The sequence below is a fragment of the Ranitomeya imitator genome, chromosome 3 (assembly GCF_032444005.1).
Source record: "Ranitomeya imitator isolate aRanImi1 chromosome 3, aRanImi1.pri, whole genome shotgun sequence".
Classification (NCBI taxonomy): Eukaryota; Metazoa; Chordata; class Amphibia; order Anura; family Dendrobatidae; genus Ranitomeya; species Ranitomeya imitator.
Window position 1 is genome coordinate 352,021,022 of NC_091284.1, and position 16,782 is coordinate 352,037,803.

General features: G+C 45.9%; 1 protein-coding gene across 1 annotated transcript in view; it reads right to left on the bottom strand.

Annotated features, from left to right (window-relative positions):
• Positions 1-548: 548 nt before the first annotated feature.
• The window catches only part of TMEM35B (transmembrane protein 35B), an 82,392-nt gene continuing 66,158 nt past the window's right edge, over positions 549-16,782 (bottom strand). The window contains exons 2-3 of the mRNA XM_069756816.1: positions 15,036-15,216; positions 549-1,157 (exon numbers count right to left, since the gene is read on the bottom strand). Of these exons, the coding sequence (XP_069612917.1) occupies positions 1,027-1,157; positions 15,036-15,216 (312 nt within the window). The 3' untranslated portion in view covers positions 549-1,026. The remainder of the gene's footprint in view (positions 1,158-15,035; positions 15,217-16,782) is intronic.

Genomic DNA, 16,782 nt, shown 5'->3' on the forward strand with positions numbered 1-16,782 from the left:
CCGCCTCTCCGCATAATGTCTCACACCGCTTTAAGCGAATAAAGGACACTATCTTCAGCAAGATTCTGGCGAGTGCTGCATCTTCCCCAGTCTAGTGTTTCACTGGTTGGGCCCAGTCCTTTCGTCTGCCCTTATTCACACTGAGGTCAACATTGACACAATGTAAGGTTTTAATATTAGACAGTGTAGGACGGTCCCGATCAGAGTTACCGTGACGAGGTGGGATGGCTTTTGTGCTATTTTTTTATCAAAAAACAGTATTACTAAAAACTCTGTGTTATTTAAATGCACTTTTGCTTTTTTACTTAGTTACATCAGGGTTTCCATCTTCAGAATAAAGCCGAGGCCTGTCTTGAGCTGGGAGTGCTCCAAAAGGTTGCAATTTGGGCAAATGTCATACATCTAAATTGAATTATTTTCTATGAAGCAGTGTACTAACGTACAGTTTTAACTGGCTAAAATGACGAATCAACTGAATTCCAAAGAAAAACTTTTTTTCGGAACGGTTTTCCTTTTGCCCCCCAAATACTCTAATAATAAAAGAAATATATATTCGAAAATTATATTTAATAATGAAAAAAGATTATTCTTTCTAGCCAGATAGCTAGTCACTGCCATGGGCACTACAGGGTATGACAGAGCCTTTCTTATACATAAAAGTAAAACCTGAGAAATATTTGTTTTAATCACAGAATAGCTTGATATTAAACCGAACAGCTGAATAAAAACAGTCAGTGTAGACCAGGGGTGTCAAACTGCATTCCTCGAGGGCCGCAAACCATGCGTGTTTTCAAGATTTCCTTAGCTTTGCACAATCATTATGTGTGTAGGTGATTAAATTGTCACCTGTGCAGTACAAGGAAATCCTGAAAACGACCTGTTTGCAGCCCTTGAGGATTGCAGTTTGACACCTCTGGTGTAGACAGTTACAAGTCTTCACTTTCTAAAAGTTCCCACAAAGCAACACAGATTTAGGTTTTGGAAGGCGATTGGTCCAACGCTGATCAATGTGACACTTAGTTCTTCTCACTCAGGCTTCGATTTGGATTTTTTGCCATGGCCACGAATATTAAGCAGCAAGAGAAGCCCTAAACAAACAGTGGCTGGAGCACACATGGCAATTGGTTCCTTCAGAACTATCAGCGTATAAATTGCACCTAAAAGAAAACAAAAACTGCAATTATCAGAACTCACATACTAAACAAATATACAGATACATATACATTATATATCTATATATTACTTTTTCACACAGGGCCCTGTAGGTTTGGATTTCTTTTTCTTTTAACAATAAAGACCTTCAGTTAAAAACTGCTTGTGTTATATTTGTCTAATATTTTAATTTGTGTGGTGATCTGAAACATTTAAAAGTGTGACAAACATGCAAAAGAATAGGAAATCAGGAAGGGAGCAAACAATATTTCGTGTGTGTGTGTGTGTGTGTGTGTGTGTGTGTGTGTGTGTGTGTGTATGTATATATATACACAAATTCATTTTGCACCATCTTTCAATGCTAGTGCGTTGTTGCATAAGAGATATCAATAAGTAATGTTTTCAGATGAACAATATTATAGTATACATATTAGCTAGCTCTAAAACAACTAACAACCCTTGCACTATAATTTCACATTTTTGTAAGGCACTTTGGATTCCGATATCCAATTTAATGGAACAAGGACTATTACGGACTACTAATAACTAACTGGTTCTAAGGCCCCCTTAACACATCTGTATAAAACCGGTATTATAAAAAGGGTACTGGTATCAGTGTTTTCTATCAGTGTGTCATCTGTTATGGATAAAGAAAAAAATGAAATTACAAAGCTTCTCCTACACTTTGCAATGTTAAATATGTTCCGCCCACGGACAGCACATGGATGCCATCCATGTGCTGTACATGTTTTTAGCGGACCCGTAGACTTTTAATGGCCCTTGTGATAAGTGCTGCTGGAAAAAAATCGACATGTCTCAGTGTGGATCACATGGTCTGTGGAAAAAAAAAAAATCACAGACACATGAAGATCACCATATACATATATAGTAGCCAGTTGGGACTTCCAGCCACTGTCCCCGAATCCCATAAGGCACCGTGGCAGTGTCACTTGCGCAGGCGTAGTTCGTGGCCAAGAACTGCGCCTGCGCAAGTGACATTCACGTCACCGCTATTCCCACACATGCATAGTAACAGCCACAACTGTGTGCTCTACCCACGCATGCGCGCTAACAACGCATTGTGAATAGCGGTGACCAATTTCACCGCACTCCCGATGCGATAGCATCGGGCCTATTTCTAGTAGGTTATAATGGGTACATTTGGTATCCGTGAAAAAAGCAGATGCCACACATATCCGCCATGCAGATAAACCATTCTAAATCACACGCCATGAACATATCTCTTCCTGCCACCATAATCCCGCAGCTCAAACTAGATTTTCCCTTTCAATGGACCACCAATCACCTTGAATATCAAGGTGTAAACTTAACAGCTAACTTAGAGTCCCTTTTTACTGCCAACTAACCTTCTGGCTGCTTCGGGGGTCTTTGTGATGCAGGAGGAGAGCTACAAGTGACAGCAGCACTGCACACACACATCCAGCAGAGAAGAGAGAGTGAGCAGAGTAGGGGAGCAGCAGGGTGACCTGAACATGACATGATATGGGGTATGCTCTGAATGTACCCATCTTTCCACGGCTCCTCTGGATATAATCTTTTTCTGGTATGCTTTCTTACCTATCATCTTGTTTCCATGATCTGTTTCATGTCTCTCAATATGTGATCCTGACATATCTTTGAGTGGTCACTCCAACCCCTCCCTCTCTTTATGACCTTTGCTTAAGGGCTTGTTTCCATTTGCGAGAAACACGTCCGTGTCTCGCATGGGAAAACCAAGCTCTGGTGCCGGCACTTGGGAGCAGAGTGTGCAGCTCCATGTGTTGCTATGCGGCCGCACGCTCCGCTCCCAAGTGCCGGCGCCAGAGCTTGGTTTTCACATGCGAGACACGGACGTGTTTCTCGCAAATGGAAACAAGCCCTAACTCTCAACATCTGGCCTCTCCATACCCACCTTCTCATTCACACCTGATTGCCCTTAGCTGAGGATATATTTAGACCCAGGAGTCTGATCCAGACTTCAGTCTGATCCATGTATTTTTCAAATGACAGATTTCTAATTACAATACTTTGAATTAGACTTGAATTGGACTGGAATTGACTGTAAGGTAATGGAATAGAAAACCACTGCAATGTTTCTGTTTCTATTCACTTTCACCCCTATACTACTTTCCTTCTTACAATCTCCTTCAATGCCTCCACCTAGTAAAGAACTACCATATATACTCGAGTATAAGCTGAGATTTTCAGCCCATTTTTTTACGCTGAAAGTGCCCCTCTCGGCTTATACCCGAGTCATTGTTGGCGGGGAAGGGGGAGCGACGGCTGTCACATACCAGCTCCTGGCGCGGTCCCTGCATCTCCAATAGTCTCTGGGCGCTGACAGCTTCTTCCTGTGTTGAGCGGTCACATGGTACCGCTCATTACAGTAATGAATATGGACGCATAGGGGTGAAGCCATATATTCATTACTGTAATGAGCGGTACCAGTGACCACTCAACGCTGGAAGAAGCTGTCAGCGCCCGAAGACCATCTCTAAGAAAGAAGCAGGGACCGCGCCGGGAGCAGGTGAGTATAATGGGGAGGGTGAGCACTGCGCAATATTCATGTGTCCCCGTTCCACCGCCGGGCGCCGCTCCGTCTTCAGTGTCCTCTGGCTGTGATGTTCAGGTCAGAGGGCGTGATGACGTGTATAGTGCGCGCCCTCTGCCTCAACAATCACTGCAGAGGACGTGGAAGACACAGCGGTGCCCGGCGGTAGAACGGGGACAGGTGAATGTTGCAAGTGCAGGGTGCCTGAGCGACGAGAGGGGAGTATGTGAATTTTTTTTTTTTTTTTTTAAATTGCAGCAACAGCATATGGGGCAAATGTTTCTATAGAGCATCTTATGGCGCCATAATCAGCATTTGCGCAGCATTGTATGGGGCAAATGTCTGTATGAAGCATCTTATGGGGCCCTTATTAACCTTTATGCAGCATTATATGGGGTAAATGTCTGTATGGAGCATGTTATGGGGCCCTTATTAACCTTTATGCAGCATTGTATGGGGCAAATGTCTATGGAGCATCTTATGGGGCAATAATTAACCTTTATGCAACATTATATGGGGCACATTTTCTATGGAGCATCTTATGGGGTCATTATTAACCTTTGTGCAGCATTATATGGGGCATATTTTAATATGGAGCATCTTATGGGGTCCATCATAAACTTTATGGAGCATTATATGGGGCGTATTTTGTATGGAGCATCTTATGGGGCCCATTATGAACTGTATGGAGCATTATATGGGGCTCCTGATTCAAAATGGATATTCAAAAACACAACCTACTGATGTCTCAACTAATTTTACTTTTATTGGTACCTATTTTTATTTTTGACATTTACCGGTAGCTGCAGCATTTTCCACCCTAGGCTTATACTCGAGTCAATAAGTTTTCCCATTTTGTGGCAAAATTAGGGGTCTCGGCTTATACTCCAGTATATACGGTACTCCTTTCTCCCTCCATACTCCCCAGCCATCTTACCTTCTCCTCACAACTGTTCCTCCACATACAATCCTTTTTCTCCAGACACACACGGCCACATCATGTCCTATCCAGCTCCCACCTTCTAACGCTCTATCTGCTACTCATTGCTGGCGACATATCCCCAAATCATGGCCCTCCTCAACACATCCCCACACTCATTTCTAATACTCTGCCACGATCCTCTACAAGCTTTTTGCAATGATGATAACCTCATACCCATTCATCCAGCCCCCACTCCTCCTGTCCCCCTACCTGGAGCACTATGGAACGCATGCTCTGTCTGCAACAAACTGTCGTATATCCATGACCTCTGTATCACCAACAAATTCTCCTTCCTTGGCATCACTGAAATCTGGCTCACCCCTCTCTGACTCAGCCTCCCCAGCTGCACTTTTCTATGGCGGATTCCATCTCTCTCACACCCCTCGCCCCAGCAACAAACGTGGTGGAGGAGTTGGCTTGCTCCTGTCTGATACCTGCTCCTTTGCCCCAATTCTGCTACCGCCTTCTGCTACTCTTCCCTCATTTGAGATGCACTCCATCCGCATTTACTCCCCCTCCAACCTCCAGCTGGCTGTCATCTATCGCCCCCCAGAACTAGCCATCTCCACCTATCTCGACCACTTTACCACCTGGCTACTTCATTTCCTTTCTGCTGACATCCCCACTATCATCATGGGTGACTTCAATATCCTCATTGACACTTAAACCTCAGCTGCCTCTAAACTTTTACCACTGACTGCCCCTCCTTTGGCCTCATTCAGGGGTCCTCTGCGACCACTCACAAAGATGGCCACAAGCTGGACCTTATCTTCACCCGCCTCTGTTCCCTTACTAATCTCACTAACTCACCCCTCCCCCTGTCTGACCACAACCTACTGACATTTTCTTCCCTGTCCTCGTGTGCAACCCCCCACTCCACAAACTCACCCACTCTCACAGAAATCTCAAACACCTCAATATACACTATCTGAGTCCCTTTTCTCTCTTACAGACATGACTTCCTTACACAGATGGTACTGCCACTTTATACACCACCACAATAACAGCAGCACTTCGGCCACCCCCTCACACACAGCAAAACTCGTACAATCAACAGGCAGCCCTGGCTGACCAGCCTGACCAAAAACCTGAGACGGGATTGCTGAGCGGAGATGGAAGAGATCCCACTCTGCCAAGCACTTTATCCCATACAAGCAGTCACTCGCCAGCCACAAGTCCACACTCACTGCCGCAAAACAAACTTACTTCTCATCTCTCATATCCTCCCTGTCTCACAACCCTAAACAGCTTTTCAACACTTTCAATTCTCTACTCTGTCCCCCAGCACCACCTCCCTCTCCTCTCATTTCTGCTGAAGGCTTTGCATCTTTAAGCAGAAGATCGATACAATCAGAGAAAGCTTTGGCCTGCATCCCACAATGCCCCTCTTAGCTGCGCAACCCTGATCCTCCAAAACTAACTTCTCTACCATGACAGAAGATCAGCTCTCCACCCTCCTGTCAAGATCACATCTTACCACTTGCACGCTTGACCCGCTCCCGTCCCACCTCATCCCTAACCTCGCCAGTGTCTTCATCCCAACCCTAACACACCTCTTCAACCTCACTCACAACTGGTGTCTTCCCCTCATCCTTCAAGAATGCCTCGATCACACCCATTCTCAAAAAGCCCTCGACCCATCCTATGTCCATCGCCCAATATCTCTTCTCCCTTATGCCTCAAAACTACTGGAACAGCATGTCCATCTTGAACGGTCCTCCTACCTCTCCTCCAGCTCCCTCTTTGACCGGTTACAATCTGGCTTCTGATCGCATCACTCAACTGAAACGGCTCTAACTAAAGTCATCAATGACCTACTAATCGCCAAGAGCAAGCGGCACTGCTCGGTCCTCCTTCTCCTGGACCTGTCTTCTGCCTTTGACACTGGACCACTCCCTCCTGCTCCAGATTCACTCATCTCTTGGCATCACAGACTTGGCCCTATCCTGGATCTCGTCATATCTAACAGACCGGACATTCAGTATCTCCCTCTCCTACACCACCTCCTCACCTCGCCCCTTGTCTGTCGGTGTTCCCAAAAGCTCAGTCCTAGGGCCCCTGCTCTTCTCCATCTACACCTTCGGCCTGGGACAGCTCAAAGAATCCCATGGTTTGCAGTATCATCTCTACGCCGATGACACACAGATCTACCTATCTGGACCCGTCCTCACTTCCTTACTCACCAAAATCCCACAATGTCTGTCTGCTATTTCAGCTTTCTTTTCTGCTCGCTTTCTAAAACTGAACATGGACAACAGAATTCATAATCTTTCCCTCTTCTCACTCTACCCCTCCACCAAACCTATCCATCAAAATGTCTGCTCACGTTCCCCAGTCCCGCATGCTCGGTGTCTCGGGGTGATCCTCGACTCTGCCCTCTCTTTCAAGCCTCATATCCAAGCCCTTGCCTCCTCCTGCTGACTCAAAATCAATAAAATTTCCCGGATCCGTGCATTCCTTGACCATGAAACCACAAAAACACTAGTGCATTCCCTTATCTCCCGCATTGATTACTGCAACTTCCTACTCTCTGGCCTCCCCTACAGCACTCTGACACCACTACAATCAATCCTACACTCTGCTGCCCGACTAATCCACCTGTCTCCCCATTATTTCCCAGCCTCTCCTCTCTGCCAAGCCCTTCTCTGGCTTCCTATTGTCCAGAGGCTCCAGTTCAAAACCCTTAATAATAATAATCTTTATTTATGTAGCACCAACATACTCCGCAGCGATTTACAGTTTCAAACACAACAGTCATAGGTAACAACATTAACAATACCATAAAGCAAAATAAGACGATCCTGCTCGTGAGAGCTTACAATCTACAAAAACCCTTACTATGACATACAAAGTCATCCACAACCTGTCTCCTCCATACATCTGCGACATGGTCTCCCGCTACTTACCCACACACAACCTTCGATCCTCTCAAGATCTCCTTCTCTACTCCCTTCTTATCTCTTCTTCCCACAACCGCATACAAGACTTCTCCAGTGCTTCCCCTATACTCTGCAACTCTCTACCCCAACAAATCAGACTCTTGCCTACCACGGAAACCTTCAAAAAGAGCCTGAAGACCCACCTCTTCCAACAAGCCTACAATCTGCAGTGATCCTTAGTCTGCTGAACCGCCGTATGATCAGCTCTATCCTCTCCTAGTGTATCCTTACCCATCCCCTGTAGACAGTGAGCCCTCGCGGGCAGGGTCCTCTCTCCTGTACTTGTGTGTGCCTTGTATTGCTCATGTTTATTGTGCTCGTCTATATTTGCCCCTTTTCACATGTAAAGCGCCATGGAATAAATGGTGCTATATACATGTATAATAATAATAATAGTAATAAAAATGCTTTGCAAACTTTGTGTACAACTTCAGAATTGGGAGAAGCTGCATCTCTCTTGGCTGGGTCAGATACGGGCAATTAAGATTACTTTTCTCCCCAGAATACTCTATTTATTCTGTGTATTTCCTATCCCTGTTCCATCACGCTACCTCAAATTATCACAACGTCTAACACTTTCGTTGGGAGCGGTGGTCTGCCCAGAGTTAATAGAGCAACTCTTTACAGACACCGCCTAAAAGGAGGTCTGGGAGTCCTAATCTTTCCAAATATTACCAGGCAGCCCAGTTAACTCTATACCGCGCTCATTAAGAACCCCCACAATGGCTTTCCCTATAAGCCCGAGTGTCACCCAATGACCCTTGACACTTTATTATGGATCCTCCCAGCACAATGCAAACAAATTATAAATCCAATTCTATCACATTCACCCAAAATATGGGATTCCCTAAAATATTAATTGAACATAATTTACCACTTCCTGCCTCTCGCCCCACTATGGGGCAATTCACAGTTCCCTCCCCCCCCCCTCCAGGAAATTAGTCTCTCTGGGAGTTTTCGTCTTTGGGTCACCGCAGGGATTACGAAAGTCCACCACCTATTTAATGTTGATGGCATTATTCCATTCCCAGCCCTCCAAGAAAAGTACAAACTCCCTCCTAGAGAAATATTCCGCCATTTACATCTGAAGAACTTTATTACCACACGGCTGAGAAACCCCACCCTGTCTTACACGTTTACTCCTTCTGAACAAAGGTGCCGCCAGAATCCACAAGTACCATCTCACTCCTCTACTCACATATCAACTACACCTCACACAGGTGTAATTTAACTTATACCTCTTGCTGGGAGTCTGATATCAGCTCTACCCTTACTGACCCAGAATGGTCTCAGATTTGGTCCTCTTCAACAGAATTCTAAATACCTTAATGGGGTATATGGGGTATCTAGATATAGGTAGCACCTCTGGTGGAGTGCTTGCCGTGTCCTCTTTGGACAGCTCTTCCATCTTTGGTCCTAATCTGATGCTCAACTCTCACCTGTACCTCCAAGTAGCTGCTAGCATGCGGCAGCGGGTACACCCCGAAACACCGCCTCGGCAGGCGGGCCAAACCAGGTGAGGGTAGCTGCTGGGTTCTTTGCAACCTACAGTGATTTTCAAGGGTTTGCCTACCCTTGCATGTGAAGACTGGATATGGCAGACTGTGCGGAAGAAACCAAGGTTCAACGGACAGACAAGCGATTTCCAGCACAATGTTGTGGAGCGCTGAGAGGGCGCAGCGAGGCACATATAGGACACTGCTGGCCATCCACTGCACCCTGACCTATCTCCAGTTGTCTCGCTTAGCTCTTGCCACTGGGGCTCGATAGGTACGGGCGAGAGAATGAGGTTGACGACTGCGCAACTCCTCCTCACTTTAATCCAAGTCAAGCGCAAGTCATGACTTCCACCACTGCGTAACAAAAAGTCCTGTGGCGATGGGAGAGTGGCAAAGCAGCAGGTGTGGAGTCACTGGAAGCTGTAGTCACGAACCTGCACACAGGCGGCCCAGGCCATATGGTCGTTCTCTACTGGACTGAAGCAGCAGTGGAGTTCGGCAGCCTCCTGGGTGTCTGAGCAGTCCTGTTCAGGATCACTCTGCTCACCTCAATCGAGGAAGGGGCTAGAAAAGGTGCCTCAAACATAGTCTGCTTCATTTCACCTGGCCAGCCTACCGCAGCTGGCGGGTTTCCCATACAGCGGTCGACACACAATAAAGAAAAAGAAAATGATGGTACTCAACCTTGGCACATGGAATGTGAGAACTCTGCTGGATAATACCAAGGCAGACAGACCAGAGAGAAGAACGGCATTGGTTGCTCGGGAGCTGACTCGTTACAAGGTTGATATTGCAGCTCTCAGCGAAACACGCCTGGCAGACAAGGGTCAATTGACAGAGCATGGTGGTGGATATACATTCTTCTGGAGTGGTCGAGGCAGCACTGAAAAACGAGAAGCAGGCGTGGGATTTGCTATCAAAACTCATCTTGCTCGTAAACTTACCTGGCTTCCGGAGGGCATCAACGACCGTCTGATGACATTTCAGCTCCCACTTACAAACAAGAAACGCGCGACTCTGATCAGTGCCTATGCTCCCACGATGACTAATCCGGATGACATTAAAGATAAGTTCTATGATGAACTTGACACACTTATTTCAGCAATCCCACAGGCAGACAAGCTCATTATACTTGGAGATTTTAATGCCAGAGTGGGAACAGACCATCAAAACTGGGAAGGGGTCATTGGGAGACACGGCACTGGCAAGTGTAACAGTAATGGCCTGCTGCTCCTCAAGATGTGTGCCACACATGACCTTGTCATCACCAACACTTTATTCCGCTTACCCACCCGCAAGAAGACATCATGGATGCACCCACGCTCGAGGCATTGGCATCTCATTGATTACATCATTGCCAGGAAAAGGGATGAGATGGACTTTAGAGTGACGAAGGCCGTGTGTGGTGCAGACTGCTGGACTGACCATCGCCTCATTGTATCTAAGTGCATTCTCCGCATCCTGCCTGCGAGGAGACCCCAAGGGCAGAAAACGACAAAGAGGCTGAATATCTATAAGCTGCAAAATAAAAGAATTGCAAGGGAATTTGCCAATGACCTTGATGGCAGACTGTTAAATATACTACAGGCAGAGGAGATTGGCGTTGAGGAACAGTGGACAATTCTGAGAGATGCTGTTTAGAATACTGCTCTGGAGCATCTTGGATCAGCAACCAGAAATAATCAAGACTGGTTCGATGAAAACAATGAGGAAATAAAGACACTCCTAGAAGAGAAACATCAGCGGTATAAGGTGTACCAAAATGACCCCACATCGTTAGCTAAGAAAGGTGCCTTTACCAACATAAAAAGAAAGGTACAAATCAAGCTACGCGAGATGCAGGATATCTGGTTTAGCAAGAAGGCCGACGAAATTCAGGGCTATGCAGATACCCATGACCAGAAACGCTTCTACGATGCGCTCAAAGCTGTATATGGACCCCAGTCATCAAGCTCTTCATCTCTGCTTAACGCAGATGGAACTAAGCTGCTGACAGAAAGGAAACAAATTCTGGAACGGTGGGCTGAGCATTTTAATAATATTCTTAATCGCCCTGCCAATATCAATGATGAGGCTATTGCTCGCCTGCCCCAGGTGGAAATCAACAAGGAGCTTGATGTTCTTCCAAGTGGAGATGAAGTCAGGAAAGCAGTAAAACAACTTTCTTGTGGAAAAGCACCCGGAAATGATGCTATACCTGCTGAGGTATATAAATCTGGCGGCCCTGTTCTGATGCAAACGGTGACCAAACTATTCCAATATATGTGGACAAAGGAACAGGTTCCACAACAGATGAAAGATGCCAGCATAATCCACATATACAAGAGGAAAGGTAATCGCCAATCTTGTGACAACCATCGAGGCATCTCCCTTCTGTCCACTGCAGGCAAGATATTGGCTCGTGTCTTGCTCAACCGCCTTTTACATCACCTTGAGCAAGGACTATTACCCGAAAGCCAGTGTGGTTTCCGTGCTAAACGTGGAACAGTAGATATGGTCTTTTCAGCACGTCAACTTCAGGAAAAGTGCCAGGAGCAACACCGTGACCTTTATGTAACTTTTGTTGATTTGACCAAGGCTTTTGACACAGTCAGTAGAGATGGCCTGTGGAAGATCATAGCAAAATTTGGCTGCCCGAGCAAGTTCATCTCAGTCATCCGGCAGTTACATGATGGCATGATGGTGAAGGTTCTGAACGATGGAGACGTATCTGAGGCTTTGCCAGTAACAAATGGCGTAAAACAAGGCTGTGTGCTTGCTCCAACCCTGTTCAGTATGCTGTTCTCTGCAATGTTAAGTGATGCCTTTAACAACTGTGAAGATGGAATCCAGGTTAGGTACAGGACTGATGGCAAGCTATTCAACCCAAAACGCCTGAAGGCGGTTACGAAAGTGCATGAGACTGTTATCCGTGAATTACTATTTTCTGATGACTGTGCACTTAACGCTAGCACGGAACAGCAGATGCAGCATGAAATGGACAGTTTTTCGCAAGCCTGCGACAGTTTTGGTCTCGAGATCAACATTAGAAAAACCGAAGTTATGCATCAACCGGCTCCAGGAAAACTGTACAAGGAGCCACGTATCACGGTGAAGGAGCAAAACCTCAAAGCAGTCGATAACTTCACCTACTTAGGCAGCACACTTTCCCGTGAAGTAACCATAGACGCTGAGGTTAACAACAGAATCGCCAAAGCCAGTGCCGCCTTCGGGAGACTGCGTAAGAACGTCTGGGAACGAAGGGGACTCAGCCTTACCACCAAGCTGAAGGTCTACTGCGCGGTGGTCCTCACCACACTTCTCTATGCTAGCGAGACCTGGACAGTGTACAGCCGGCATGCTAAACAGCTTAATCATTTCCACATGAGTTGCCTCCGCAGACTCCTCCACATCAGGTGGCAAGAGAATGTCCCAGACACGGCAATTCTGGAACAAACTGGGCTCTGCAGCGTTTACACTCTCCTGCTGAAAGTCCAAGCCAGGTGGGCTGAACATGTGGTCCGAATGCCGGACAGCCGATTACCGAAACAACTGCTGCACGGAGAACTGTGCCAAGGAAAGCGAGCAGTTGGGGGGCAGAAGAAGCGCTATAAAGACTGCCTTAAGGTGTCTCTCAAAAACCTGGAAGTCAACATCAATGAATGGGAAGAGCTTGCCCTGGATCGTCCAGGTTGGCGGGGCAGGATCACCTCAGGAGCATGTGCAGCTGAAGATAGGAAAATCTGTGACGCAAAAAGAAAGCGTGCTGTACGCAAGGCACAAGCAGAATCTGGTGTACTGACCACATCTGCTTTCGTATGTCAAGTATGTGGGCGAACCTTCAGGGCCCGGATTGGACTCATCAGCCACCTCCGGACCCATAACTATTAATTCTCTTCTAACCCTGAAGTCATGGTCATCTTCGAAAACGAAGGACGAACATCAAATACCTTAATGCTTGAGACAAACTATAAGGTGTTAACTAGAAGGTACCTAACCCTAGCTAGAGTTGCCAAGACAGTTTCTGGCTACTCTCCCAACGGGTTTAGAGGTTGTGATTCTGATGGGGATATATACCATATTTTGTGGTTGTGCCCTGTGGTGCGCAGATTTTGGACTAGGGAATATCACCTTACTCTCCCAATAACAAACACTAACCTTTAAAAAAAAATTGTTGGGAAGCCTTACTTAACATACCCTACCATCCCTAAACACACTCAAATTCTCATCCCATTTAATATTCCTAGCGACCAAGCAAACTATAGCATTGGCCTGGAAAGAATCACGTCTAGATTTGTCAGAAGTCAAGAGACGTCTTTCTTGGTATATGATCAATGAAAAATAATTTGCCATACTTATGGACAAAGTCCGTACAATTGAAAAAAATTGGCTTCCCTGGGCAGAATACGCCAACCACACTCCCTTTGCCACACCTTCACTTTGTTTACATGCTCCTGACTTCCCAGACTCATCCTAATTCAATATATTAAATTTAGTCGCAACTATCCCCCTCCCCCCCCCCCCCGGCTCATTTCCCCCCTTCTTTACCCTTTACTCCTTGCCATCAGTAACGTTAGCCCCTCACCTTGTACTCCACCCATCTAAATGTTGGATTTCTTTTTAATCACTGCAATGTACCTGCTTGTTAATTGAATAATTCAAGAAACATGTAATGTTGAAAAAAAAAAAAGAATATAAAAAATGTGGATGCCACACATACTGCAGAGAACCTGTCATCTCCTGTATCAGGAGAACCGCCACCACCAGTCATCTCCTGTATCAGGAGAACCACCACCACCAGTCATCTCCTGTATCAGGATAACCACGAGTCATCTTCTATATCAGCAGAACCACCACCACCAGTCATCTTCTATATCAGCAGAACCACCACCACCAGTCATCTTTTATATTAGGAGAACCACCACCACCATTCATCTTCTATATCAGGAGAACCACCACCAACCAGTCATCTTCTGTATCAGGAGAACCAACACCACTACCATCACCTGTACCAGGAAAACCACCACCACTACCACCACCAGTCATCTCCTGTATCAGTAGAACCACCACCACCAGTCATCTCCTGTACCAGGAGAACCACCACCACTACCATCACCAGTCATCCCCTGTATCAGGAGAACCACCACCACACCAGTCATCTGCATCAGGAGAACCACCAAAAAAGTGTATGGAGCGAGGCCGCTCACACTGGCCGCGAGCATGTAGAACTCATGCATACCCACCGATCTCCGCCAAGAAACCGGTGAATCCCCGCAGCGAACAGTGCGTGTGCTGGGCGCTTTGTAAGTCTGCAATCACACACTAATCTCACTAAAGACTTATCAATTTGGACAGGACAACCCCTTTATTGAAGAAGATGGAGTCTCTTTATGAGATAACCACAAGTGTGGCTGACTTCACTTTTGTGTTCGCCTCAAAGAGGTAGACATATTTTAAAACGAGGTTAGACAAAGCAAAGTGACTCCATCTGCTTCATTAACTCCTTCCCGTTATGACTATTTTTTCTATTTTTTACTCTCCTTCTTCCAAGCTATAACTTATCTATTTTTCCATTGACTTAGGCATATGAGGGTTTGTTTTTTGACAAGACAAGTTCGCACTTTTGAATGACACCATTCATTTTATAATGTAATGTACTGGAAAGCAGGGGAAAAATTTGAGAGCAGCAAAATTGCAAAAAAAAACAAAAAACGCACTTCTACAATTGTTTTTATTTGCAATGTTCCCTATATGAAGATTTCAGGTTTCTGTTTAATCATTATTAATACATATGTGCTATAAAATAATTTATATTTAATATATCCATATACCAACATTATAGAAGAGTGAACTGCAAAAGGGACTTTGGATTTTAGTAAAGGGTTAAAGAAAAAACAACTTTTAACTGGTCCGTAAAAATAAATCAGCCTTACCAATCATAATAATACAAAGCACAAGGTTGCTAATCTCTTGAAGAATCCGAGGACCAAAAACCAGCAGTATTCCAGCCACCAGTTCTATCCATCCCACTGCCTGCAAGTATTGGTACGGATCAGGCTTGAAACCAAAGTCTTTGATTGGGAACACATCAGCAAACTGAACAAACTGAGACTTCTGTATATAAAAAAAAGAAGTAAAATAAATTACACTTTTGTATAGTGTCATAGAAAAATTAAAATAGATACGGCCTCTTCAGGGAGGAGGTACCCCCATACACAGAATCTCCAGAAGGAGAAAGAGATGACAATTTAAGACCATTTTGGTAATAAGATGACAAAATGGGTGGGTGGATTGCAATTCCACCCACGGCTATTCCGACCACATGTCAGCTGTTCAATACATAGTGTTGGTGCTTGTTAGGACATAACCAGTGCACATACATACAGAGGTCACTGATGGAACCCTCCACCATTCCTCTGTAATTCCTAAGGGTATATGCACACGTTGCGGATTTGGCCCAGCCTAAGGCTGGGTTCACACTGCGTTGTGTGAACCCGTTTAAAGGGAACCTGTCACCCCGTATTTTAAAGATGAGATAAAAATGGCATTAACAAGGGCCAGAGCTGAGCTTTACAGTACTGTCTTCTGTGTGTTTATATTCCGCACCTATGTTGCCGAAATACCTTTTGAAAGTCGGCGTTTGGTGCTGTCACTCAGTCAGGTCTGGTCAGATGGGCGTTGATAAGTTGCGGTTCCTCCCCCACCTCTTGCGTTTCCCTGCGAATGTTATTCCCGCCGTCAGCGTTGTGCTTAGCGCCTGCGCACTAACGTATAATTTGACGCCTGCGTATTATGGTTTTCCCAACTGTGGGCATATCATAATGGACATTACTGCGCATGCGCGTGTCGGCACTTTTACCTGTGTGCCCCGGAAGTGGTCATATGCGCATACTGTATAGCTGGATGCCGGTAACAGTTTCTCAGCCCCACCTGCGATCGTAAGTTTTACCGGCATCCAGCTATACATTAAATGCGCATATAACCACTTCCGGGGCACACAGGTAAAAGTGCCGACAAGCGCCTGCGCAGTGATGTAACGTACGCTATGCCCACAGTTGGGCACAGCATAATGCGCAGGCGCAAGAGGCTCATTTAATGCGCAACTGCGAAAAAAGTGCGCGATCTGTGTGATTCACAGAGCGCATTTAAGTCATACACGCCGAGGAGCAGGGGGGAGGAACCGCAACTTATCAACGCCCATCTGACCAGACCTGACTGAGTGACAGCACCAAACGCCGACTTTCAAAAGGTATTTCGGCAAGATAGGTGCGGAATATAAACACACAGAAGACAGTACTGTAAAGCTCAGCTCTGGCCCTTGTTAATGCCATTTTTATCTCATCTTTAAAATACGGGGTGACAGGTTCCCTTTAACGGACTATGTTACACAGCGGCATAACGTGGTGTAATGTAGTCCGTTAACGCCGCCATTACTTTCAATGGCGGACGCATTGCTAGCGCACACGCCCACAATGGCCGTGCGCTAGCGATGTGCCGTCATTGAGTGACGGACCCGAGACGCGGGCTGCAGCGTTTCCGGGTCAGTCACTGCTAGTGCACTGCTAGCGCAGATGGAGCTAGCAGATGCTCTATCTGCGCTAGCGCAGTGCCAAAGTCGGCACTTGAGTTAATGCAGTCCGTTTAACGGATTTGTTGAACGGACTGCACAACGCAAGTGTG